This window comes from Pteronotus mesoamericanus, unplaced genomic scaffold (genome assembly GCF_021234165.1).
Source record: "Pteronotus mesoamericanus isolate MK-2021 breed Mesoamerican mustached bat unplaced genomic scaffold, CSHL_Meso_final contig_657, whole genome shotgun sequence".
Taxonomy (NCBI): domain Eukaryota; kingdom Metazoa; phylum Chordata; class Mammalia; order Chiroptera; family Mormoopidae; genus Pteronotus; species Pteronotus mesoamericanus.
The window spans coordinates 1,011,940-1,036,660 of NW_026555229.1; the positions used below are offsets into that span (position 1 = coordinate 1,011,940).

Consider the following 24,721-nt stretch of genomic DNA (forward strand, 5'->3'; position numbering starts at 1 on the left):
GAGAATATATTTCTTCTGTTCTAAGCCACCCAGTTGGTAGTCATGTGTTTTGGAAATGCTGTGAGGCAGGGGCACTGGGCAGAGAGGGGTGGCCCAGGACCCCGGAGGCCAGGAGCTGGCACAGCCATGTGGCCCTCAGCACTGTGACCTCGCCTCAAACCGCCACACCTGAGAAGAAGTGGGCCCGGAAGCCACGTTTGGAGACCGTGTTGTCTGACTTGAACTCCACGCGCATGTTGTTGCTCTGCGAGGTAATGACCTCGGGTGTCTCAGCGCCGCAAAACCTGCCGTGCAGCCTGGCGTCGGGGGACAGGCCACTGCGCACCTCCACGAAGTCGTACTTACAGACCTGCAAGGGAGCACCATGGGGAGCTGCCCAGTGCCCCTACGTCCCTGCCCCTGACCCCGGGTACCGCAGGACCCCCTGCCTGAGATGTGCTCCCTGCCCGCTGGCCAGACCGGCTCAGCCAGGTCCAGCAAGAGGGTCCTCTAGATTGCCACTGGGGGCCCTCCAGCACGCCTGACCATACTCGGGCTGTGGGGCTCTGCTTGGCCTTGGCTGACTGGGTCACCTGTGACCACTGCCCAAGGGAGGGGGCAGGCTGCTTACACCATCCTGGTCTCCAGCTGCACCTCGCCCTCTCCATTCCCCTCGGACGGACACTAAACCCCCCGGTTCCTCCCCCAGGGGACATACCTGTCCGGACCACCTCCCCTCCCCCTCACCCAAGACTGCCTCCTCCACTCCTGTCCTGATTCTCCTTGGATTTATCAGTGACGAGAGGACCCAAGCACTCTGTCTGCAGACGAGGTGCAGCTGAAACTGCCGCACAAACAGTCCCTGGATTCTGCCCAGCGAAGGTGCCTAGGAAGCCACCTCTCTGCTGGCTGACCCCTTACCGGGTCCCAGCCCTGAGCCGCCTCCCAACACAATCCCACTCAGTTCGAGCGCAGAGACATACATCATTGCCTTCCAGTTCAAACACTTCAAACTGAAAGGAGATCTGGTACTGAGCAGGGGCCACCACCTGCCAGACACAGTTTTTGTTGGGAGGGTAGTCCTTCGGCCACCCGGGGCTGGTGATGGTTCCGTTCAGCTTGGTAATGAAGCCGCCACAGGCCACTGCTCGGGGGAACAGAGCAAGATTTGTTTGGCGTTAGTTCCAAGTGACTGTGATTTCCCCAAAGCAGCAGTAAGCCCTGTTGTTCTTTAATAACAAAAAAGAAAAAAAAAAGAGTTAACACAATCTGAACTGATGAATTCTGTTTCAACAGAGGATTTGGAGGGATAAAGTTGAGGACAGGTCTTTACTGCTTTTAAACATAATGACAATGCATTTGTGCTGATGTGTCACCTGGTGGGGTCGTTGGGGACTCCACACGACATGGACCAAAGGGAAATTAGAAATGTTTGCACCAAGCTATGCTGTGTCCCTGGCTTTCATCAATAAGCAGAGTCGTGCAGGTGGGCAAGGAAGACAGGGCACCGGCCAGCTGGAAGGGGAGTGAGTACAACACGCCAATTGCTGAGTCACACCAAAGGACGCATCTTTGCTTTTATTTTCGACCTTAATAATCATGCATGCGAATTTTACGTGGTCAGAGAAGAAAATAAACCAAGGCTGCACTTACAGGATGGACGTGTGATTTGGACAGTCCTCACACATTTGTGACTTGACTGAGTCGTTTTTCCCTCTCAGAAGGAGGTGGATCATCCGCCACCACGTCCGTGGTGTCCGTGTTACTTCAGTCAGCCAGCGCCCCTCTCTGCCCACTTCCCCTAAGTCTTGTCCCCGATACCCCGTCACTCCAGCTTGGCAGGTCCCGCACCAACCTTCACAAGTCTTCTTATCGGCAGCCAGCTCGTAGCCAGGGTCGCACGCACACTTGTAGCTGCCCAGAGTGTTCACGCAGCGCTGCTCACACCCGCCGCGGTCTGGCCAGGAGCACTCATCCACCTCTGCACGGGAAAAGGCGACTCCGGTTAAATCACCGCAGGGCTGCCTGGTCTGTTTCCCGCCACAGTCCACATCCCAGGGTCCCCAGCAAGTGTCCCCCAAGAACAAGAATGGCTCCTGGGGACACGACAAAAGTAACATATTAGCCAGAAGCAAGGCTCTGCTGGGGACAGATCAGGCCTGGATACTTTCATTCTTTGAAGGGTTCAGTCAGCTGCAAAAATCTCTTGTGGTTTTTTTTAAAACCTCAAGGATTCCATACCAAGGACTGAACCAATTTCAACACCACGAATTCCCCTCAGCCCCAAATATGGAATTTCTCAGGGACATTCAATAAAGGGTAAGGACAAAGGGACACATTTCTAGATGAAGATGTATAAGTATTCTCTAGAGATAGAACAAAAACCTGTGATTTCACATATCGATAATTAATCTGAAGAGGTGCACACAGGGAGATCTTCAAGGTCACAAACCTCGCCGGGCCCTTCTGCTGGCCCGCGCTCAGGAAGCAGCCACAGCGGCACAGCCAGCAGGGAGTCGGATGGGATTCAGCACTGAGAGTCTAGTGACATGCTTGGGGCACAGGGGACAGCAGGAGGGCCACCCAGGAGACCGATCGAGGGAGTCATTGGAGACTCCCGGACACATCAGCCCGGGGAACCGCTGAAGACCAACCAAAACAAAAAACAAACAAACAAACACAAACACACAAACCCCCCAGGCAGTGGGCATCTCCAAGAATATCAGGAATAAAACGAAAGATCAATTATTTCCTGTTGCCGATTTGTGGTAGCCTAGCGAAGGGAAATCTGACCACTTAGACATCTTAATTAAAAAACAAACAAATGAAAAACCAAGAAGAAAGGGGTGGGCCAGGAAGGAAAGTGTTGGTGGTTCATCACACCATGGAAGGCAGGAAGAGAGCAAGCACGGAGGTGTCCACCAACTCTCAAACGACCACATTACACAGAAAGTAAAAGTAAAGTAAAAGAAATGAGTTAGTTGGTAAAGACCTGAAAAGATTCTCAATCCTCACACCTCAGTAGGGATTCTTTTGATAACATTTCTGATAGATGGTCTTTTTCAGATCCAGGTTGAAAACACCCAGAAATAAGGCTCTCACTGCTTTTCAAAGTATTTCTCATCCCTTGCAGTTTGAATTGTCTAAGTTCAGATTCCTAGCAACTTCTACCCATTGGCCCTCCAGAAAACGCAAACCCTTTAACCATAATGCCTCCCTCCACTCTGTCCTTGTCCAGCTCAAATAAACCCATTTCCTTCCAACCTTCCTTGTTTATGACGCACAAAATCCTCATCAACCAGGCTGCTCTTCACTCGGTATAAGACAGTTTGTAAATAGCCCATCATTTCATATATTAGACAGCAATCGTAACTAACTCTAGGAGTTATGTGTTCCTGGGCTCAAGAAAGTTGGTCAGTAGGGGAGACATATTCTAGGCAGGGGGGTAAAGTTGTCCTTGGCCTCAAATAAATGTGCTAAAATAGTAACAACCCTGAAATTACCTATCACTTTACAACATAAAAACCACTTTCTCCAAGGTTTGCTAGAACGTATAAAAGGAGGGGAATCGGTGATAAGAAGAAAAGGAGAGTCCAGGCTTTACAGTGAACCAGACAGACCTGGGTGGGGTCCACCAGTGGATCTTCTTCCAGTAAACTGGTGATTCAACCCCTCTGATCCTTCCTTCTGTTTATTTATAATGAGAAGCATAATAGTAACAACTGATTTTAGAGTTGTGGTGATTGAAAATGATACATGTGAAGTAACCAACCTATAGACATAGAGTTAGTGTACGGTGGTTATCACTATAGACAGCAGCGGGGTTGCCTTGGACATTCCAGTGGGCGCAGAGCCACAATGATGGGGATAGTGAAAAGAATAAGGGTACCTGGCCATACCTGAATCAGGTGAGAGTGGAGGAGTGCAGGCCTGAGGAGGGGAGGGAGACAAGGCAGGAACAGAAAGAAGGAAAGGATGGGCCCATGAAGACTAGATGGGCAGCACAGAAGAGTCAAGAAACTGACTGGTGGGCATAGGGAAAAGGCAGAATGGACCACAGGGAAAGGCCATCAAAACAGACTAAGATAAACAAAGGGCCAAGGCCAGGCTGAGGGAGGAGACTCTGACTCTATGGTTGTGGGTAGGACACGCCTGTGTCATAGGCAAGAAAGGGAGGATCACAGATGGCTGAGCTTCCTGGTACCATCTTAGCTATGTAGAGGGAGGGAGGCTGGGAGAATGGATTTGGACCTAAAGCAAAAGGAATATAGTTCCTCCACAGAGCAGAAGAGCAGGCTGTTTGACAGAGGCGGGTAAAAGGTATGCATTCACACCTGAGCTCTCTCCAGCAAAAGCAGTGGGGCATTTGCTCATTTCCAACTCTGCTCAGTCTGGGTGGATGGCACACAAGGGGCCCTGCTTTCAGTGGGAGCCCTGGGGTCCTCTGTATCACCTCCACCCACCCTGCGGCGAAGTAGCGTCTGCTCCAAGCCCATGGGTTTGCGCTTGTTCTGGGCTGCAGTGGCCAAGGTTAAGCCTGCCAGAGAAATCTGGGGGAGTGTGAGGGAGGGAGAAGAAGCCGAACCAGGAATCAGCTTTGCATAGCGGGAGCTCTGGCTTCTCTGCCTTCTCCATGTGGTGTAGGTGAAGGAGGGAACCATTCCGTGGTTAGATAATGAGATGACTCAGGTTAAGATCCCAAAACTTGTTTCAAAGAGGGTTAGGAAAAGAGAAGGCAGGGCACGTCTCTTGAGATTTTGAAGCAGTACTCGGAAAGATGCCAGTCCCCCTCATCCAACACCCCGCAGGGGTCATCAGCAATGGGACAGTGGAGTGTGGGGACCGAGGTGGGAATCCTCACAGACTTTTGCGGGGAGTGTGTGACCACAATGGCCCTGCCAATCCGCGAATGCTGCTGCCATCTCCGGGAGTAACCAGAAACGCGCGGTGCTCTGCCGGCTGCCATCTGGCACCAGGGGAGGGATGCAGAGGCCAACTGGCCCCTCGGTCAGTGTCATGTGCCAGCTGGGCCCTGAGCAGAGCCTCTTGCCAGCTGGCACCAAGGCCAGGGCTTCTTTGACTTGGTCCAGATCTTCTCCACGGCCTTTGTAATTACTCTTCCAGCTTTTTTCACTGGACAAGTCCTGACACACGCACTGGGCACCATGTTCACAGGACATTCTGCTTAGGGCCTCTTGGGAAAAGGCTGCTCAAAGAAACCGACTGTGCCCAGTCTCCAGGCCTGTGGTGACCAATACGGGAGCCACCAGTCGCATGCCATTCTTAAACACCTGAAATGCAGCTCGTCAAAACTGGGATGTGCTGTGCGGAAAAAACACTGGACGGACAAGACTTACTATGTAAAAAAAAAACAAAAACCCATAAAACATCTCATTAATATTGTGTGTATTGATTACTTATTAAAGTGATAGTGTTTTTTCATATATTGGGTAAAATAAAATGTTAAAATTAATTTCATTTGGTTTGTTTTGATAAAATAGCTAAAAAGTTTAAAATTCCATACGTGGCTGGCATTTGTGACTGCCCTTTTGTATCTGTTGGACAGCTGTGACCTAGACTGCGGTCTCCATCTCATTCATCTTCACGGGAACCCCAAACGGTTGGCAGCACAGGTAGCGGGATGCCCAGTCCACAAATGAGGAGCCTGAACCTCATCCATCCATCCATCCATCGTCCGTCCATCCGTCCGTCCATTGCCCAGTGAGTATTTACGGAACCCATGCGAGCCAGGCACTGGGAATAGACTGGAGAACAGAGCAGGTATGGTCCAATCTTGGAGAGGAAATCTAGCTGCCTGGGAGTGGACAGCTAGTTAGCAATGAGGGCAGCACTAGAACCAAATTTCAGGCGCGGAACCCGGGGCCCTTTTGCTACACCCCCACAGTATCAAGACAGGTGACCAAGTGTCAGAATCCAATCACAAACATGAATTAAAAATTTACACCCCTTCACTTGACTTGCCTGTGCCTTTAGGTCTCCATCACAGAAAGAGAGTGCACTACGGAACCCTGCCGGTCCCAGGTCTAGTTCTAGCTCCGCCACCTGAGAACTTGTTTCCTCAGTTTGAAAATGGCAGTAATCATAATGCCTAGCTAGGGTTCATTCTGAAGATAAAGTGAGATAACTAATGTCACTCCTAGCACATTCAACAGATGTCTTTTCTTTGCCCTTTAATAGGTTCCACTTAGTTTCCAACAACCCTGGTTCAGGGCCAAGGTCATTCTCCTTGGTATTGAAAAGATGTCAGACTAGGCCCATGCACTAAGTCGGTATAGATGGGCCTCAATGAACACCTTCGTGGGCATCTTTAAAGACATTTGCAATTGAAATGCCCTTGAAGTGGCAGCCTGGGGAACCTGCCACCACCCCCAGGCCGAGTCTAAAGGTTTTCTGGTCTCCTCCCAGGTTCACACTTCGGTGGCAATACGAGGTCCATCCAGAAGGTATCCAGCCATGTAATGTTAAAAATAGAGACATTTATTGAAGAAGACACAAAATATAAGAAACATTGTATATAGAACAATGATGCTTCAGTCCCCTTCAAAGTAGGCCCCTTGAGACCTCACACAGATCTCTCAGTTGCTATCAGCTGCTCCATCATATTTTCCTGACTATCATCAACGGCCTGAAATCTCTTCCCTTTCAAAGGTGATTTTAGGTGATTTTAGTTTTGGGAAAAGCCAGAAGTCACAGGGCGCCAAATCTGGGCTGTAGTGGGGGCTGAGTCACCTGGGTGATTTGACGTTTCATAAAAAATCTCTGCATGAGATGTGATGCTTGTCGTGATGAAGCTACCAGTCACCAGTTGCCCATAGCTGAGGCCTTCCAAATCATCTGAATAGTTTCCATGGCGGAATGTTCAAGCTTAACACAGAATTTGATGCAGATTCGTTGCTCTACTCACTCAGTCATTTTGAATGCGACGGCCACACAGCACACATGCTCATTCAACGGCGTCTATCACCTCTACAGACTAATACAGTGAAGTCATCATTGTTCACGCATGCTCATTCCAGTCCACTCTCCTTGGCTGCCAGGTTACATTGGTGTCACACAAACCATTCTTGTTTTGTTAACAATGGCTGGACTTTTTCCAGACAGACCTCGTATCATCACCCATTTGTTTGCAGGTCTTTTTCACCACCTTAAACCCTTGAGAGCAAAGGCTGTGTGTCCCTTTTTGTCCCCAGCCTCCAGCACAGTGCCCAACACTTTATTTGATGACTGCTGAGTGCACATTAAATGGGGAAGAGGGAAAAGATGAGATCTTCTCATCAGCGAACTGAGCTGGTTATCATGGCTACCTAAGCAGGCCCAGGCTCTCATCTCACTCCCTTAGAAACCAGTTCAGCATCATAGAGAGAAATATTCCTTTCTACTGCTCTGACTGGCATCTCCAGTAGGGTTACCACACAAAATGCAGGAAGCTCAATTAAATTTGAATTGGGACATACTTAAACTGAAAGATCATGCTTCATCTGAAATTCAAATTTAACTGGGCATCCTGTTTCTTTCCCCCTCTAAATCTGGCAATCCTAATATCCAGCTTTAGCCAGACCGCTCAGAAAGTGCATCACTGATTATCAGCAGAACCAGGAATGAGGGTGGTGGGCCAGTGCCAGCTGGTTACGTTATCTCACTGGAAAGAAGCCCCGATACCTAATGTATAGACCTTGGGATGGAAGTCAGGGGAGGTGGAGGACAAAATTAAAATAAACAGAATTAGAAAAAAACCTCATAATCATTCATAGCATGTGGTAAACAAAAGAAGGCCTCCCAAAAATGTCTATGGCTTAGTCCCTGGTCAGGGTCACATGGCTTGAACTGGGTTCTTCTGACACCCATCTGCTTATGCACCTGGGAGAAGGGACTAAGAGGGGCAGATGAGGAGACTGGGAGTAAGGGAGGGACCAGGATTTCTGGGTTGGCACAGCCAGGAGTCCTGGGAGAGGAGGGAAGAAGGGAAAAACAGCCTTCTCCTGGGTGTGAGTCATGTTGCTGATCAGTTGCAGACTGGATGTCTCCACTCAGTGGCTGCAGGTGTGCTATTAGTGCCCAATCACAATGTAGTGGGGCATGTCCAGTATTCCCTTATGGGGTGTGGTCTGAGGGTCTTGCAGGGCCCTGAGAACAGAGAAGGAAGACCTACCCATTAAAGGAATCCTGGGAAGCCTGCTGTGCTGGGGCCAGGAATGCGGGTCTTCCCACACCACTCTGGGTCTGGTTTCATCAAGACCCTGCAGAGCAGTTGGTCTCTAATGTGACATGGAAGTGTGTTCCCTGAGCACCACCCCCTCACTCTCCATCCCTCCCCCACCAACTTGTAGGCCGGGGGCTGATGCTTCAGGAGCGGACAACCTGGGCTGCCTCTCCGGCCCACACTAGGTAATGCAATGTAATGTCACACTTGCTGTGTTTGGAGTTTTGACCCGCCACTTAACTATCTGAATGACCTCGAGTAGCCTTTTTCAACGCTGATCAAACATAATCCAAATCCAACTCAAGGGGCTATTTTGAATATTAAATTACATCATGTAAATCAAGTACCTTATACAGTTCCTGGCACACGGTAGGTGCTCTACCTGTGACTAAAAATGGAAATAACTGCTATTCATACCCTTGAAAAAATTGGCTGCAAAGCCTGCTTTATTGATGGAGCCATCGGACACAAACTTCATCCACATTCTGTTAGAGCTCGACTTCACATCCTCTGGTTTCTCATAGCCACAAAAGTGGCCAATCAGGGCGCTCTCTTCTGTGGGGCCATCGCGGATTTCCAGGTAGTCATATGCACAGCTGTCATGCCTTTCGATCTAAATAAAGAAACAGAGGCAACATGGAAGACTACGAATGGCTTGGTCTTAAGGTTTTTGATTTAAGGAGGGAACCTCAATATCACTCTGAAAAATCTAACCAAGAGACCATAGGACCCTAGTGTGTCCTGGGCTTCTCCAAGCTGCCTCCTACTTGCAGAAGTCAAGGGTGAATGAAGCTGCAAGCAGACTAAGAGGTAATAAGTGGGGCAAAACGATTCCACAACACTTTCTGGGATCCCATCCTAGACTTCAACTTAGATTACTCCCTTGCCTCTCCAGTAGCCTTTGGAAAGGAGGCAGACATGATTTCAAAGTTGCAAAGCTTTTGATAGCGCATGTCTGGGTACAACATATCATGGGCCTGGAATTGCCTCCTAGGTTCCTATTTTCAACCAAAAAGTGGAAACCCATCTTCATAGAGCAGAGTGTGTCTAGCGAAAGTTGACATTTAATTCATTCTTGGAGAGGCTACCTGAGCAGTACTTACCTCAAAAACTTGGAAGGTGAGCCCCACATGAAACCCCTCTGAAACCGTAATCCTCCAAACACACTCCTTGGAAGGTCTGTAGTCATCGGGGTAGTTGGGAGATTGAATCTGGCCAGCGTCTTTGTTAATGTCTCCCCCGCAGGTAGCTTTCGAAAGAGAAACAGAACCAGCTTTAGAAAGAGAAGGAAAGGGGGGTCCCTGGTTGGAACTTACAGAGGAAGTTGGCCACTTGTCACCACTAGGTGACTCCACTTGCCAAATTTTCATGTCCATCCAACCAAAGCTATGCCTACAGAAAGACATAATTTCATGTAGGCAACTGAGAATTTTCCTGTCATATGCAGAAAATAACCAGGTAGAGCAGTGGGCCTCTACCTTTGCTGTGCATCAAAATCACCTGGGAGATTTTTGAGCTATAGAAGCTGCAGCCACATCCCCATAGGTTCTGACTGAAACGGGTGCGGGGGAGCTCAGAGCAGCAGTGATATTGGAGCTCCCCAGGTGACAGCAATGTAGAGGGCACAGGGTACAGGGCTGCTGGTGCAGGGACATGGGCGTGTGTGTGCACATTCCTTCTTTCATAAACATGAAACATTGACCTCCAAAATTAAAATTTATGACCAAAGGGGGCTTTAATAACTATCTAGTGTTTTCCTGTTGGGGGTGGGGTAACTAATATGTGGAACAAATAGGAGCAGAACTGTCCTGGTGGCAGCTGCCTAGAGCCCAGATCTGTTGGTTCTCTCAACTCAAACATCATGGTGGTCTCAGTGGCCTTTCCAAGAAATCTATTTGAAAATTCCCTGATATTTTCCAAAGTCCTCTTTCCACAAATGAAGCACAGAGGCTTTGAGAGGTTAGATTTTTTTTTCCCTCAGGCTCACACAGTTATTCAGAGGCTGGTTTCACTCCCACAGGGTTCTGTATCCCCCAAACCACCCCCATGGGACTGGAGTGAGGGTTCAGCAGGGTGGTGACAGGTAGATGATGTCTGCCCTGAAGTGAGCACAGCTGGCCCCTTGCTTCCGGAATGTGGAGGAAAGGGCCAGTGAAACACTCAGCCCGGCCCCGGCTGTGGCGCCCCACCGTCGGGGCTCGGGCAGCTGCCACGCACGCCTGGGACACAGCGGGCTGCATGTCAGGAGCTACCAGGTTCCCTCATGAACAAACCTTCATACACCGCGAAGAAACCCTTGCCCAGGATGTTGCTGCTGCTCCGGAACTCCACCCAGAGTCGGCTGTCGGTGGAGACAAGGGGCTCTGGGGCTTTATCGCCACAAAACCTACCTGGGAAGTAGAAAAGAACGGTGAGGCTGCCGGTGGGCAGTAAGGAGGGGCTCGCTGCAGGCAGAGAAAGCAGGGTTCCAAACGTGGTTCGAGGTGATCAGTAACCCCCGCTGGGTCGACTCCTCCTGTGGCACGTACAGGATTAGCACATGGGGTGGAAACAGTCACCCGGCCTATGTGTCTTCTTCAGACGCCAGTCAGTCCAAGTGCCAGAGTCCAGCCCAAGCACCCCTCTCTCCTGCCGAACGGGTCTCGCTGAGGTGCTGAAGGCGTGGTGCCGTGTTGGTCTGAGGCGGCGATGACTGCGCGCCCCCTGGTGTTCCCATTGCATTACGCCCTTCTCGTCGGGGGCGTGCCCGTGGGAAGACAACCTGCCTTCTTTGCCCCAGAGAAAAGAACGCCAGAGATCACACGACAAAGAAATGAAATCTTCTTGGCTTTTGAATATCACGAGCCTAGCCACAACACCAAAGATTTAGAAGAATACACAATGAGTAAGAGCCCGTTTTCCCATCCTTGTAGTCTTAGAAAGTTTCCCAGGATGGAGAAGTGAGGGGACCGGGGAGAGAGGGGATTGGAGAGGGCACCATGGAGCCTCTAAAAGGACTCTGTGCCCTGTCCCACCCCAAGCTGAGACCCTGTGGGGAAAGGATGACAGAGACACTAAGTAGGTTTGAGGATCTGGAAGAAGCAGAGAACCACGCCCCCAGTCCTGGGCAGAGCCCTCAAAACTCTAGATCCCCATGTCCCACCGGAGGTCAGATTAGAAGTGTCTGCATGGTTTGCCCGGACATGAGGCCAGGACATACACACGCAGAATTCTTCAGGCAAGCCATGGCGTGATGGGAGCAACTGCATTCCAGGCTCCTGGGAAGGATGTGGAAGTGACTTTCCCATACTCCAGAGGAACTGGGGAGCCACAGAACATCTTCCAGGGAGACATCGACTTGGCACCAATCTGAGCTTGCCTTGAGTTGAGACAAAGAGGAGGCACAGCAGCCACTTAGGTGGACAGATGGCTGGAGGCCAGAGAGGAATGAGGACATCCCAGCAATGCCAGCCAGTGTGGCACGGCGCTCTGGAGGCCTCCCCTGGCACCGCACCCTGACACAAGGCCTGCCCCCCACCAGCACCTCTATCCTGGGGAAGAAAACACAAAAGGACTGCAATTAAGTCCCCACTACCTGATGGAAAGGGGCTCATAATTGTTATTGAACTTTTGTTACTAGAAATTTTAAATAAATGTGTATTTCTTAAACACTAAAGTATGAGTCTAAAATTTGGATCCTCTACAGAGGCAAAGGGGAAAGGCCATGCCTGTCTGGTAATTGGTCATCCTTGTCCATGTTATTTGTCATGCCACGAAGGATGGGTAGCCGGGCAAGGAGAGGGATGTGGCAGGTGGAAGACAGCTGTGTTGTACTGACCAGTCTTCGGTACAGACCAGTCAAGGCCTATTTGGACTGGGAGTCATGGTTCTGATGGGTCATCAGACTGTGTGGGTCACTCAGAAAATCCATTTAACATGGAGGGACATGGGGAGTGACCATTAATGTGTGTGGCTTTATTTTGGAGGTGATGAAGGTGTTCTAAAATGGATTGTGGTAATGGCTGTACAGCTCTGTGGACATGCTGAAAGCCATTGATGTGTACACTTTAAATCATACGGCCAATTATATGGCATGTGAATTATATCTCAATATATATTTTTTAAAGCCCACATTTAGTGAACACTCTCTCTTATCTACAGCACCACGTTAAGTACTGAATCAACCCCTTGAAGCTATAACTGTGCTTTGCCTTTCTGAGAAATGGGGGAGTACAAGGTGGGGGGAGGCATCATTTCCTAACGGCCAACTGCGGTGTACATGCCTTGGGGAGACATGGTGGGTAGAGGCCGCTAATCCCCCTTTGCTTCCTTCCGACTCTGGCCACCTGCAGCCTTTTGGATTTGGTGAGCTTAATATTAAGTGAAATGAGCTGAAACTGCTGCCAAGAATTCAGCAAGGAAAAATCCATGAGAAGCCTATAAATTTTCGATAATGGTTCGTCTGGCATGGCCAATTAGTGTCAATTAGTTCTTGGAAAACAACACATAAGCATGGGGAAGCGTAGCTTACCAGTGAGGAGAGGAAGCTGCTGAACCTCAGAGCAATGCCGATTCACAAGAAATTCCTTCTTAGCCTAGCCCGAGCATCAAGTCCAAATTCTTATTTAAAACCCCAGCTGTCACAGCCACTGGGGACGGCTATCAAAAGAGAGAGAGACTGCCACTGTCTTGCTGCCTAAGAACCTAACTGGAAGTGATAAACCATCCACTCCAGGGCCATATACAAGCCATCTCTGCTCAGTATTCCGGCGGAAGTCGGAGTTACAGGCTAAGGTATATTTAATGCCTTGGCAGAGCTAGACTTGGTAGAACAAATTACAAATAATTTCTAAATAGGACCTCTCCCCAAACCACTTTGTAATTCTAAACTAGAATCCTCTACGTTGTCCCCGGACTAATGTCTCCACATTCTGATCTTCACCATAATGGTAGTAACAAAATCTGTTTTTTTATTGAGATGTTGATACCAGACACTGTCCTAAGCACTTTAGGTGGATTTCCTAATTACATCCCCTCTGCCCCCTGACGTAGGCATTACCATTAATTTCATTTATGATAAATCTGAGGATCAGAGAGTTCGAGTTGAGTTACACTCAAAGTTGTAAGTGAAAGCAGGATTTGAACCTCGGCAGTCTGAGATCTTGACCTTCACCGTCAGTCTTACCTTCTTCACCATCATCACCATCACCGCCAGCACCATCAAAAGGAACTTCGCGGTTTAAGGTGCAATTCTGAAAACTGGATGTTTTTGAATTAACGGACATCAAATCTGCTCTGAGAATGTAAACATCATTTCCACTTCCCAATTTGGAAATACTCATAGGAATGAAGATCAAAGCCTCAACCATAAAGCAAGTCCGCGGCCATGCCAGGCTTGGCTGTTTGGCTCGTTTCTGCTTGTTTGGGAGGCTGCCCCTGCCCAGGGAGCCCCAGCAGTGGGGCCACGCGACACTGATTGGCCGGCCTGGCCTCTCTGAACTTCCCTCCCCGCTTCAGGGAAAGGGGGAGAAAGGGCTTTTGTGTGCATTGTGGCGGTAGAGAATACCCAAGGACAGTTCTGCATACAAAAGTGCATTGTTAGAGTCACTCCTCTGCAGAAATAAGGGAGGGGAATCCAATTAACAGACCGGTATTTCAGATTACTGGACGAGTTCACTGTGCAGCCATCTTCCTCCCCCCTTTAGGCGCAATCTCGTAAGTGACCCCTGAAACTGAAAAACCAATTTGATATCTTTAACCAGCCGTGAAATGTTCTCAATCTACTTACATTCCCTTTAATCATGCTGTGAAAACCCAGGTCTCAAACAGCCTCCTACCAAGGAGATCTAACAGGCTGGAGGGAAACTGGACTAGAGAAAAGGTGTCAAATTCCTAAATTGAAATCTGGTTCCTGGCTTCGGAGGAGGAGTTTAATAAGGATATCAAGAGAGGAAATGCAGATGAGGGCACAACAAGCAGGCTCCATGGGGAGTCATAAAGGGTTCATTCATAAAAAGTTATGCGCCCATTATGCCTGGATTTTCACACACTGCCCTGGGAAAATATGCAATGCACAGTTTTTCAGAGCAAGATGCATACTTTCACAATTCGCCCTAATCCGCTCTCCCTCCTGCCAAAGGGGCATTGACCTGCCTCCTCCCGGCAGATTTCACGGCACTGACCCCTCCCAGGGACCAGCTCAGCCCACACAATGCACTTGTTCCAAGCACAAAAGTTCACTAACAACTGCATTTGGAAACATCAGAGCGGGCCAAATAGTTGGCAAAGGAGATTCCCGCGAATGAAGAATGGTTGCAGGCGCCAGGCCATGTCTTGGCTGCGAGATACACACACACACACACACACACACACACACACACACACACGCTGCAAAAGTGTGTAAAATATAAGCCAAAAAGAAAAAAAAGAAAAACCACAAACCAAAAAAACCCCAAAGAAAACAAACTGCCAACTACAATGAACAGCAAAGCCCCATCTAATCTATGAAAGTGCAGCCAGAGAGACCAGGACCTGGAGTGAGAAAACTCCTGCTTCAAGACCAGGGAGGGACTGGCAATGCCCCTGCCCCGCCGTCCTCAGGAGCGTGCCTCCGCCCTCTCCCGGGAGCTCCCGTATCAGAGCGCTTCCTCCTCCTGAGTCCTTTAAGTCTATCACATTCCTGGGGGAGTATAGGGTTGCCAGATTTAGCAAACAAAAATACAGGAAGCCCGGGTCAATTTGAATTTCAGATAAACAATGAATCATGCATTTTATCTAGCAATCCTAGGGGAGACTCATCTCCTATTCATCCTCTCCCCATCACCAGGAATTCTACTTTCTGATCTGACCTCTGCCACGAGCAGGCTGTGAAGCCGGCCCGGGTGGGTTGGTCCACACTCGGGGAGCGTGGTTTTCCCCGTGAAGGTGCAGGATAGGTGTCTCTAAGGTCCCTGCCAGGCTGAGGGGTCTGTGATGCCATGTTCTCATGTAACTTCTTCTACTGTTTTAAGTATAAAATAATACCAAATGCATCCTTGTAAAAGAGTCAAATGATCCAGAAGTATACAGACCCACCTATGAAGCGGCCCATCACAGCTGGGCTTCCTTCCTCAGAGGTAACCACCTTCTGGAGTCAGATGAGCACCTGCAGTCCCCCTTCTGTGTCCTTGGTACTGGGGAAGTTCACGTGTATGTACATTTGTAGGTAAGTGGGATCATTCCCTGACCCAGCTCATAGGGATTCCGATTCAGTAGCCGCTCAGAAATCTTCCCAGGTGATGCTGGTGTTCAGCGTGATTTAGGAACGTCTGCTACCAGGAACACAGCCCTCTGTCATTTTGCTGTACCGAGTCAGTGCTACCTGTAAAGCCATGCCTCCCTCTGGCTGCTCACACCCATCACATCTGCTCGCGTGAGGCTGGAAGCAGGAATCCAGGGCAGACAGCCTCCAACCTGCCATCAGGGGGCACACACGATTTGTCCTGCAGTGCAACACTCTGCCTACGCTTGGTCCAGGGATCCCTTTCTTGGCTTGTTTACCTGGACTGCTAACTAACGGATTCCTCCCTGTGGTAGTAACCTGGGACCCCCACTCAGAGCCTGCTGTGGCTTCTATCTAGAGAGCCCATGGATACAAATTCATACCTGTTTGTACCTCTAAGAGTTTAAACCCATGCCCTGCTGGACAGAGGGGGCTTACGTGCCGTTCCAGATGGCAGCTGACCTGGCTGAGAGCTCTTGGTTGTATGGAAGCCTAATGCCTGCCAGGTCCTCTCAGCTCCAGCCAGAGCCTCGGCTCAGTCTCTTCTGACCTACCCCAAAATCTGGTATGAAATCGGGCGTGGTCTGGCCGTGAAACTCCCCAACTTGGTTCTCTGCTTCCCAGCAGCAGCTCACACTTGGGCCATTCACAGCATAACAAGGTGGCTTTCTGTCCACGTGAACATATGGCAAGGACCAAATTCTCACTGAAAGCTTAGACTGGAAGCTCACTCTACAGACCACTCAAAAAATAAGGATGGCCGCCTCTCAGCCAAGACCCCTCCACCTGGCTCCTGGTAAGCCTGCCTCTCTGTCTCCACCACGGCTGTCACTCCCGGGAGAGTCCTCATGCCCGCTCCCTGGGCACCGAAGCCATTGGTCCTCCTTAGGACAGGGATCATCCTGGGTCACCTGTGAGAGAGCTTTCTTCTGGTCACCAATCCTGAGTGAACTGACCTTTCTTTTATGCCGCCTGCCCACCGTCTCTCACTCAAAGGTCTGGCGCTGCCTTTTCATGTATGAATTCGTGTTCATCAACCCAAAATAATGCATGCTCACCAAAAAAAAAAAATTAGAAAATAGAGCTAAACTAGGAACAACAATAGAATACATTTTAAAAATACTCCGTCATCTTGAAATAACCACTGTGTATAATTTATTTATATTTATAATTCTACTTCATATTCATAGCATAGATCACAGAATGGTTTCTTCTGGTTGAGTTCAGCACACACAATGATTTAAGTAATTTTGGTCAGGAAACTCACTGGTCAGTTTGCCACACTCCCCTCCACTCCTTGTTTTATCACACCAACCCCATCTCATTCATTTACACCTTATCTCTGAAGGCATCTGAGCTTCATCTGAGTAGTGTGTGCACAATAGACGTAGAAGTGTATTTTTGTTAGAATGGAATCCTACTGCATATTCTATTTTGTCACACCTTTTTTTGGTGTAACAATGTACAGTGAACACCTTTCTGTATCAATAAAGAGTCACCTCCAACTTTATTGTTAATGGCTGGATAGTTTTCCATTGAAAAGACGTATCATAATTTATTCAGCTAACCCCTACTGTTGAACATTTAAATTGTTTTCAATTCTCCCTGCTTCAGTGAACATCCCTGTGGCTAGAGCTTTGCACACTTCCTTAATTAGTTCTCCAGGATAAATTCCAAGAAGTGGAATTGCTGGGTCAAAGGGTATTCACAGTTTTAAAAGCTTTTAACATGTGTGGCCAAATGGAATGTTCAGAGTTTTACAATGACACAGACCCTTGAGAGCTTCCTGTGACTGCCGCCTGGATGGGTCCTCCGACCATTAACGGCATCACGCAGACCAGCCAATCACTCCCCCCTCAAGGCTTTCTTAAGTCAACTCACCCAACAGGGGGGCTTTTCTCCAATACCCATCCCGGACCTCCACGTAGTCGTACCAGCACAGGCGGCTTTTAAACAAATCCATGGATGTGAAGTTTAAGATGATCTGCAAAGAGTTACCATAAAGTAAGTTTTGGCAACAAAGCCTGAGGAGTTTTGAGAGATACATCTCTCATACCGGGGTTCTCACGTTACTCTTTAGCATACAGAGCTCTCAGACCACAGTAGGAGTGTCCTCTCAAAAACACACTCACAGGAAACCTCGTGACATTAAATAATAAACCTTAAGCAGGATGGGGGGTAAACAGAGGAGATGGGTCCTTTGGTTCTGCCTGGGGAATAACTTGAGCTTTTGAAGTCACTAGGTGGTTTACAGAAAGCAAGATGCATTAAAGACGAGCCAGGATGCATTGAGCCTGGGGATCTGGAAGGAGGTAAGGGGTCAGTGAAGTTCAGAGATACGAAAAGATCTTATAACATCATCAATCATCCTAAAGGGCCCGGGGTTAGCCTGAGTGCATCTGAGCACCTCCGTGATCAATGTTCCCTCGGCCATGACCTCACTCTTCTGAGGTGTGGTGTGTCTAAGAGCCTCCCTACAGTTCGTTCGTGCATTCATTCATTCATTCGTTCTACCATTGTGTGCTGACCACCTATTGTGCGCCAGTCTGTACTGGCCTATCAAGATAGAAAGGTCAGAAAGACAGGGTTCTTGCCTTTAGGGAGCTCAGACAAAGAGGGAAGGGCAGATGTGCCGAGCCAATTAGAACAGTATGGTATAAATGCTGAAAAGAGAGGAACAGACAGAAAGGGTGTTGAGGAGCCCCAAGGAGAGAGAACTGAATTCTGCCCGGTGATACTGCGGAAGGTCTCGGGGGAGGTGGCATTTAACCCAAGGGGAACAAGGGTCCAGGGGGCAGAGAAGTAGGATGGAAGCATTTTGGTGAGAGGGACTGACATGAACACAGGCGAGGACATGTTTGGGAAACTGTACTGTCCCCCAGCCTAGTCCACTGTGTGTGTTTCTGGAATGAAGAGCCAGGAGGGGAGAGGAGAAGGAGCAAGCACTGGGGAGGTGGGAGTTCAGCTGGACTGGGAAGGAAGGTTTCAGTTCTCTGGACATCCTGAGGCCACTCGGTGGATGCGCCTGTCCCACCCGGGGGAGGAGGACCTGCAGAGTCGCCACACAGGCACTGCACCCATGAGCTGGCCCCGGTCCCCATGGCAACTCTTCCAGCTCGGGGCTCCCCGGCAGATGACCGAGACAGAGTTCAGATTCTCCCCTCTCCCTTGAGCCCCATTCAGCCCCCCGCCCCCCGTGCAAGGTGCCCATGCCTTCTCCTGCCCTGAGCAGCCGTGGCTCCTCTCCCCGCAGCTCTCAGGCTGTCTCCCTGCCTCTGCTCAGCATGTCCCCGCTCCCTCATTTCTCAGGTCTTCTTGCTCTGCAGGGTCCTGCTGAGGGCAGCCCTGCACCAGCCCCTGCACCCCTGAGTCTATTCCTCTTCCCACCTGCGGGGACCTTTATCTCAGTCAGTTCAACTCTCTCTGGCGCCTTCACTCTCCTGCTTTCATTTAAATCCTAACAGCCCCAGCCGGGTCCCTGGTCTCCAAGTAAACCCTTGGGCCCAAGGGCTGCAGGTCAGAGGTCCCGGGTCCCTGCTGGCCAAACAGAAAAGACTGTTAAGTATTTGTCCTTGTTCTCTGTGGCCCCTCTACTTTGAACCTCTCCCCTTTGGTCTTGCTACACTAGCCTGTCCTTTCTCCACTGTCTCTCTTCTCTGCTGGCTCTTGTCCTCTCCACTCCCCAGGAACTGTGAGGTCACCTCAAAACAAAGCACTTCCCTCCCAACATCCCTGTCTGGAGTTGACACGCGGTCCCAATCACTCAGGTGCAACACTGCTGCCCCTGTTGTTTATCTCAGTGCTGACAGGCTCTCTTCCTTTAAGATGCCTGTGCCCCCTGCTCCAGTCAACAGCCCTTCCTGCATCGCTCCTGCTGAGATGGCTCCTGAACTCCGCCCTGCTGCACCATGTGCACTCTGCACACTAGGGCTTCCAGATCAATCTTGCATTTTATCTCATGTTTGCTAGAGCCCTCTTCTGTTCAAAACATTTCAGTGGCTCCCTTTGCCCCAGTCTCATAAATTAAACTCACTGCCTACCTTCTGGAGCCCCCACTGCCCACCCTAATAGGTGGCTTTATCTCCAAGCGCACCCTAATATATTCACGCAAATGGAACCCTCCCCAGGCCAACTCAATGGGCCCCTCCCGCCTCCCCAGGTCCTTCTCTGATTGCCCAGATGTATACGATCCTTCCCTCTTTGGAATTCCTCCCTCTCTTTCTTATAGTGAGTCCAGGGCAGGTGTTTTTAGTCAGGCAGATAGGGCTTTCTTCTTATGGCTCTCACCACTCACTAGCTTTGGGATCTTGGGAAAATACTGGCGTGCTTTGGACCGTTAGTTTCCTCATCTCTAAAACAACACACCCACCACTGGGCTGTGGAGGGGACTGCGCAAGAAACTGTATAGAATGTACAGTGCTCTGCCTGGCACGTAACAGCCACTCAATAAAGGGCAATTTTAAAAACCAAGCCACACCGAGTGTACGTTTAGTGTACCACAAACTAGACATACTAAGTGCTCTTCGCAGGCTGCCTGTCTTGACTGAGAGTGCCCACCCCTTCCCTTGGGACAATGCCACTCAGTGTTCAGGTTTCAGGACAAGGAGCACCTATCTCCACAAAGCCCTAAGATCTTCTAGGAAATGAAGAGTCAGTACCAGAAAATAATAGGCCAGCTCATCTCCCATGTTGTAGAGTGTGAGTGTGTGATAATGTCGCTCATCAAAATGCTTTGAGTAGTTATCAACGCTACTTGCACATTAGAATCACCTCAGAAACCTAAAAAAAATATTGGTGTCAAACAAATGCTCCTCCTTCAATTAAATCAGACTCTCCAGGGGTGAGGGGGGACCCTAACTAAACTCTAAGTCTCCTAAATACAGACACTGTACCTTCAAATCCCCTTCAGTGCTCACACTCATGTGGACTGGTTCAGGAATGCTTGCTAGCCAGTTGCAATACAGTTCTTTAGCCTTTGCTTTTTAAAATTTCAGAAAGGCAATGTTATTACAAGTTCCTTGGTAACACATTCATGATCTGAATGAATGGGATAATTATTCAGGCTAATTACTTTAAATATGTTAGTGAGCCATAAAGATCATAGGGGGAGAGGTGATGAACGGGAGGTGATAATGCAAATCAATCAAGTTTGCTAATTACTAGCAGCTCTGGGGAAGGCTGGGTGAAGCAGAAATTGAAATAATTGGTGCAGGAATTTCAATGATATGTATTCTCCCTGCCCCCAGTTAGCAATAATAATTAAGGCTGGGTGAAGTCTTATACAGTTCCAACATCTCACAGAGCCTCTGCTACGCAGGGCAAGTCAACAATTTAGGGATTAGCAGAGTCCTTCTCCTTTCTCCTCCACCTGCTGCCTCCCTCCCACTGCCACCTCCTGTGGGCACAGGGGTGGCACATCCACCCGAGGCGCACAAACCTAGAGCCTCTCAGGCTCAAGATGACAACCACACTGTCATAACTGCTTTCAGCCAGAGGAAGGGTGTGTGCCTACGGGTGCTGTTCGTGTGTGCATGTGTGAGCGCGCACGCGCGTGTGTATGTGGGGATGCATGTTCAAATGTCTATTTGCCTGTCCCTTTTGTGGAATAATATAGGATGATGGTTACACATCCAGGCTGTCAGAGTCAAATTTCCTGGGCTCAGATCCCAACTCTTCAACAAACTGAGTAGCCTTGGACAAATCCATTTCCTTACCTGCAAAATGAGTGTGGTAATAGCACCTATCACACGAAGCTGTTGTGAGAATTAAATAAGAGAATCCACATAATATGCTAAAAACAGTACCCAGCCCATAAAAAATGCTCCCAATGTCATTATTTCTCTGTAGTGATCACACTATGTTTAAATTGACATTTATGTGGAAACCTGTAAGTTGACTAGGCACCTGAAAAATTCCAGCACCTCTCACTGCACCCCAGCTGCATGTTTTTCACTCTGCCACTCGTCCATCCACATGTTCATGCAATAAATACTTATTGTGTGGCTCTGTGCCATAGACTATGTCCTCAATGAGTCTAGAAGAGGGACAGCCAAATAAAACAGCGTCATGATTTCTGAGACAAACTACAACAGGTACAATTGTAGGGAGCTAGAGTAAACATTTCAAAGACAGCTGAATTATTTTGAGACAACCTGATGATCTGCTGGATCTGTAGAGAGGTGTGGTGAAGAAAACAAAGGTCTCGAACGGCAGAAGCCCCAGTTCTCAGTTCTCTATCTTACTGTGTATTTGGGCAATTTATAAAATGCCTGAGCCTCAGACTCCTCATTCACATAATGGGTATAAGGAAATGTGCATTGCAGTAGGATCAGGAACATATTCCCCTTGGACAAGAGCAAGAGGGGCCCCTGCCCTGGGCTTGGCTCTTGAGAGTCTTTGAATCTTCAGAGCCAAAGGAACAAGCCCACCCAGAGCTTGCCCAACGTCTAGACCTCACACTAGGAGCCTGGAGCCCTGGCATTCCCTGTCCCAACAGTCCCTGAGCCCACTTCCAGGACACGCAAGGCCCTCTGCACCGGGTCCACCCTCCCGGGAGCAGAGAGCACACTGGGCAGCCCACTTCCACTGGAGGGGCAGCCAGGCAATGGCTGTTTGCGAGGCAGGAGTAGAGGGTGTTCAGGAGCGTGGGCTGGGGTGTCACCATGGGTGCTCCTGAGGCGGAACTGGGCCTGGGAGGAGAGGGAGAGGGAGGGGCCCGCTGTGCACTGGTAGCTAGCTCTCCCCACATCGTCACCTGCCAGAGCCGCACTCTGAGGTGCCCAGAATTTCTAAATCGGATCCCTGCCTTCCAGGGCACTCTGACGGTGTGTTTATCGAGGTAGAAGGATAACACCTACTTTGCTTACAAACTGTGAGCTGGATGTGTAATTCATGTGGACATTTAGTACAAAGGCTTCCATCTGCATGAGGGAGACTGGCTGAAAAATCCAGAAGGAAATACCATTAAGCAAGCTAGCACAGTGACTGGCGCATAGTAGGTGCCCACAACATAACAGCTGTTATTACTCGTATTAAAAATAACACCTCACACGTCAATCACTCCCAATCAAAGACTGTTACGTCATTTCCGGAGGTGGTCGCACACCTACCTTTTCCCCTGGAGTGACCGATATCCTCCAGACGCAATGGGAATAAGAAGGATAGCCGTTTGGAAAACCAGGTGCAGAAAAGTTTCCCGTTGTGTCCTGCAGAGTCTCCCCACATGCTGCACGAGCAAAATGACAATCATGATTCAGGCACATGCATGCACTCCCGCCCGAGAGAGCCTTCTACAGGGCTGCTGAGCAAACACACGCCTGTAATAGCCGCAGCCTTTAGAAGGTATGGCAAGAAGTGTGCCAGGCTGGCTGATATTTTCCTGGCTTATAAAAGTGAAAATAACGTCTGAGCACCAAAAAGGAACAAACACCCCAGAGGTTCTTCTGAGGCTCTCAGGATTGAGCAGGATCTAGAGCCAGGTTTGAATCTCAGCTCTCCAGCTGCGTGTGTGGTGGTCACCTTAGTTTTCTTATCTGTTAAATGGGTCGGGCCTGCCCAGAAGGTTAATTAAATCACCTGCACTAAATGGAATGAAACAGCTCCGTGCTTGGCACATGATAAGTGCTCCACATAGAGCAGCCTTATAATTACCAATAGTAATATCTGTGGCAGAGAGAACATGGAAGCCCAAGTAGATAGTGCAAAGAGGAAAAATGCTTTGAAACTCAGTATCAGCCGTTAGTTTGAATCTTGCCTCTTCTTTTTCTGCTACCCACCTCTGAATGAGCTACCACATAGCCAAGGTAACAGAGAAAAATGACCGGAGACACAGGAAGCTAGGATGCTCTCCACAAATCTATCCTGGCCATGAATGTCTGAGGGTTGCTGGGTCATGTGACTAAAACCTAGACCATATGTATATGAAAAATATTTCCCTAATTTGTCCTCATACCTGCAGGAGGAAGCTTGGAAGCCGCAGGTTTCATATTCCCCTGACTCCCCGGGACTCGGGCCCCAAAGAAAAAGACACTGGGTTGCTGGGGGCCCTTCTTTTACAGGGCCACCCCCCAAAATGCGGGAAAGCATCCTCCTTTCGCACTTTTTTCCTGAGTGCAATTCAAACTCTTCACAGCAACTACCTTTGCTTTCGGCTACTACTTCAAACCCCTGGGAGCTGCTGTCTTCGGAGATGCAGGAAGGGAGGGCTGGAGAGTGGCCCATCCTTGGCCTCAGGAAATCCTGGATATCGGTGCTTCAATATCATGTTACCGAACAACTGCCAGGCATCATGAGGATTATGCCTGGCAGTCAACACCCCCAAGGGTTCCATGGAAATTATTTCAGAATAATCATCAACATTCTGCAGGAACAGATACGTTACTGTATGGCTCTGTGGTATTTACCAGCTGCCTTGAATCCTTTTGGGAAGTAAGAGCCATATACATTTTAACTAAATAAATACTATGGCATTTCCCAGGGAATGCTATAAGGTTTCTCTTTCAATTCAGCAAGGTCATATGATATGTGTGTCCTGTTATTGCAGCCCTAATGCGCCCCCAGATGACTAATAGCTGTATGAACGTATTTCCTAGAGGTTCATGACGGAGGAGAGCCTCACATGGCCCTTTGCAGGCTGCGTGAGCCCGCTGAGCAGGGCGGTGTGATAGCCCAGGTATTCTAAGATGACCCCTATTTCAAATATTCTGTCCCGTGATCCAACCATGCACCTGGTCTAGGGGTTTAAAAAGGCACTGGACCTGTTGGTAATGGAGTTTCTTTTTTCCACCCCAAATGCTGAAAAACATTCTGTCCCATCAGTGGTAAAAACTTGGTTGCTGTAACCAATGTTTTGCATTAAAGTTAAGCAGCTTAAATGGGTCAACAAGAGCTCAACCCCAGCGTAGCAGGGGTGTGATAATGCTGAAGTCAAGGGGACAAAAGGCAAAAAAGAGGGCAGCTTCAAGGGAAGCAGGCTTCTGAACTGTCTGAGAAGCGGGCATCTGCTCAGTCCCCCAGAACACTGTCCAGACTTCAATGGCAGGCTGGTGGCCACTGACCAGCCCCTTGGATGGCTAGAAGAGCCCCAAGACCATAGGAAGGACCTCATTCACAATCCTGAGGCTCCTTCCACTTTCCACTGTTGGGGAAGCTGACTCCAATCCCTCTAAAAGCATTCACCTTCAGTCTTTGTCCTCCCGCAAACCCCCTGCCTCTTGTTTTGCCAAAGCCCATCCCTTACTCCCACAGAAAGGAGAGGTGCTTTTGCCATTACGGGGCACACT

The 24,721-nt window shown here is 49.2% G+C and overlaps 1 protein-coding gene across 1 annotated transcript in view; it reads right to left on the reverse strand.

Moving 5' to 3' along the window:
* Positions 1–24,721, reverse strand: part of TLL2 (tolloid like 2) — a 119,445-nt gene that overhangs the window by 10,956 nt on the left and 83,768 nt on the right. The window contains exons 9-16 of the mRNA XM_054581704.1: positions 22,550–22,665; positions 17,322–17,424; positions 10,474–10,590; positions 9,304–9,449; positions 8,618–8,813; positions 1,835–1,960; positions 963–1,123; positions 169–349 (exon numbers count right to left, since the gene is read on the reverse strand). Coding sequence (XP_054437679.1) covers positions 169–349; positions 963–1,123; positions 1,835–1,960; positions 8,618–8,813; positions 9,304–9,449; positions 10,474–10,590; positions 17,322–17,424; positions 22,550–22,665 — 1,146 coding nt within the window. The remainder of the gene's footprint in view (positions 1–168; positions 350–962; positions 1,124–1,834; positions 1,961–8,617; positions 8,814–9,303; positions 9,450–10,473; positions 10,591–17,321; positions 17,425–22,549; positions 22,666–24,721) is intronic.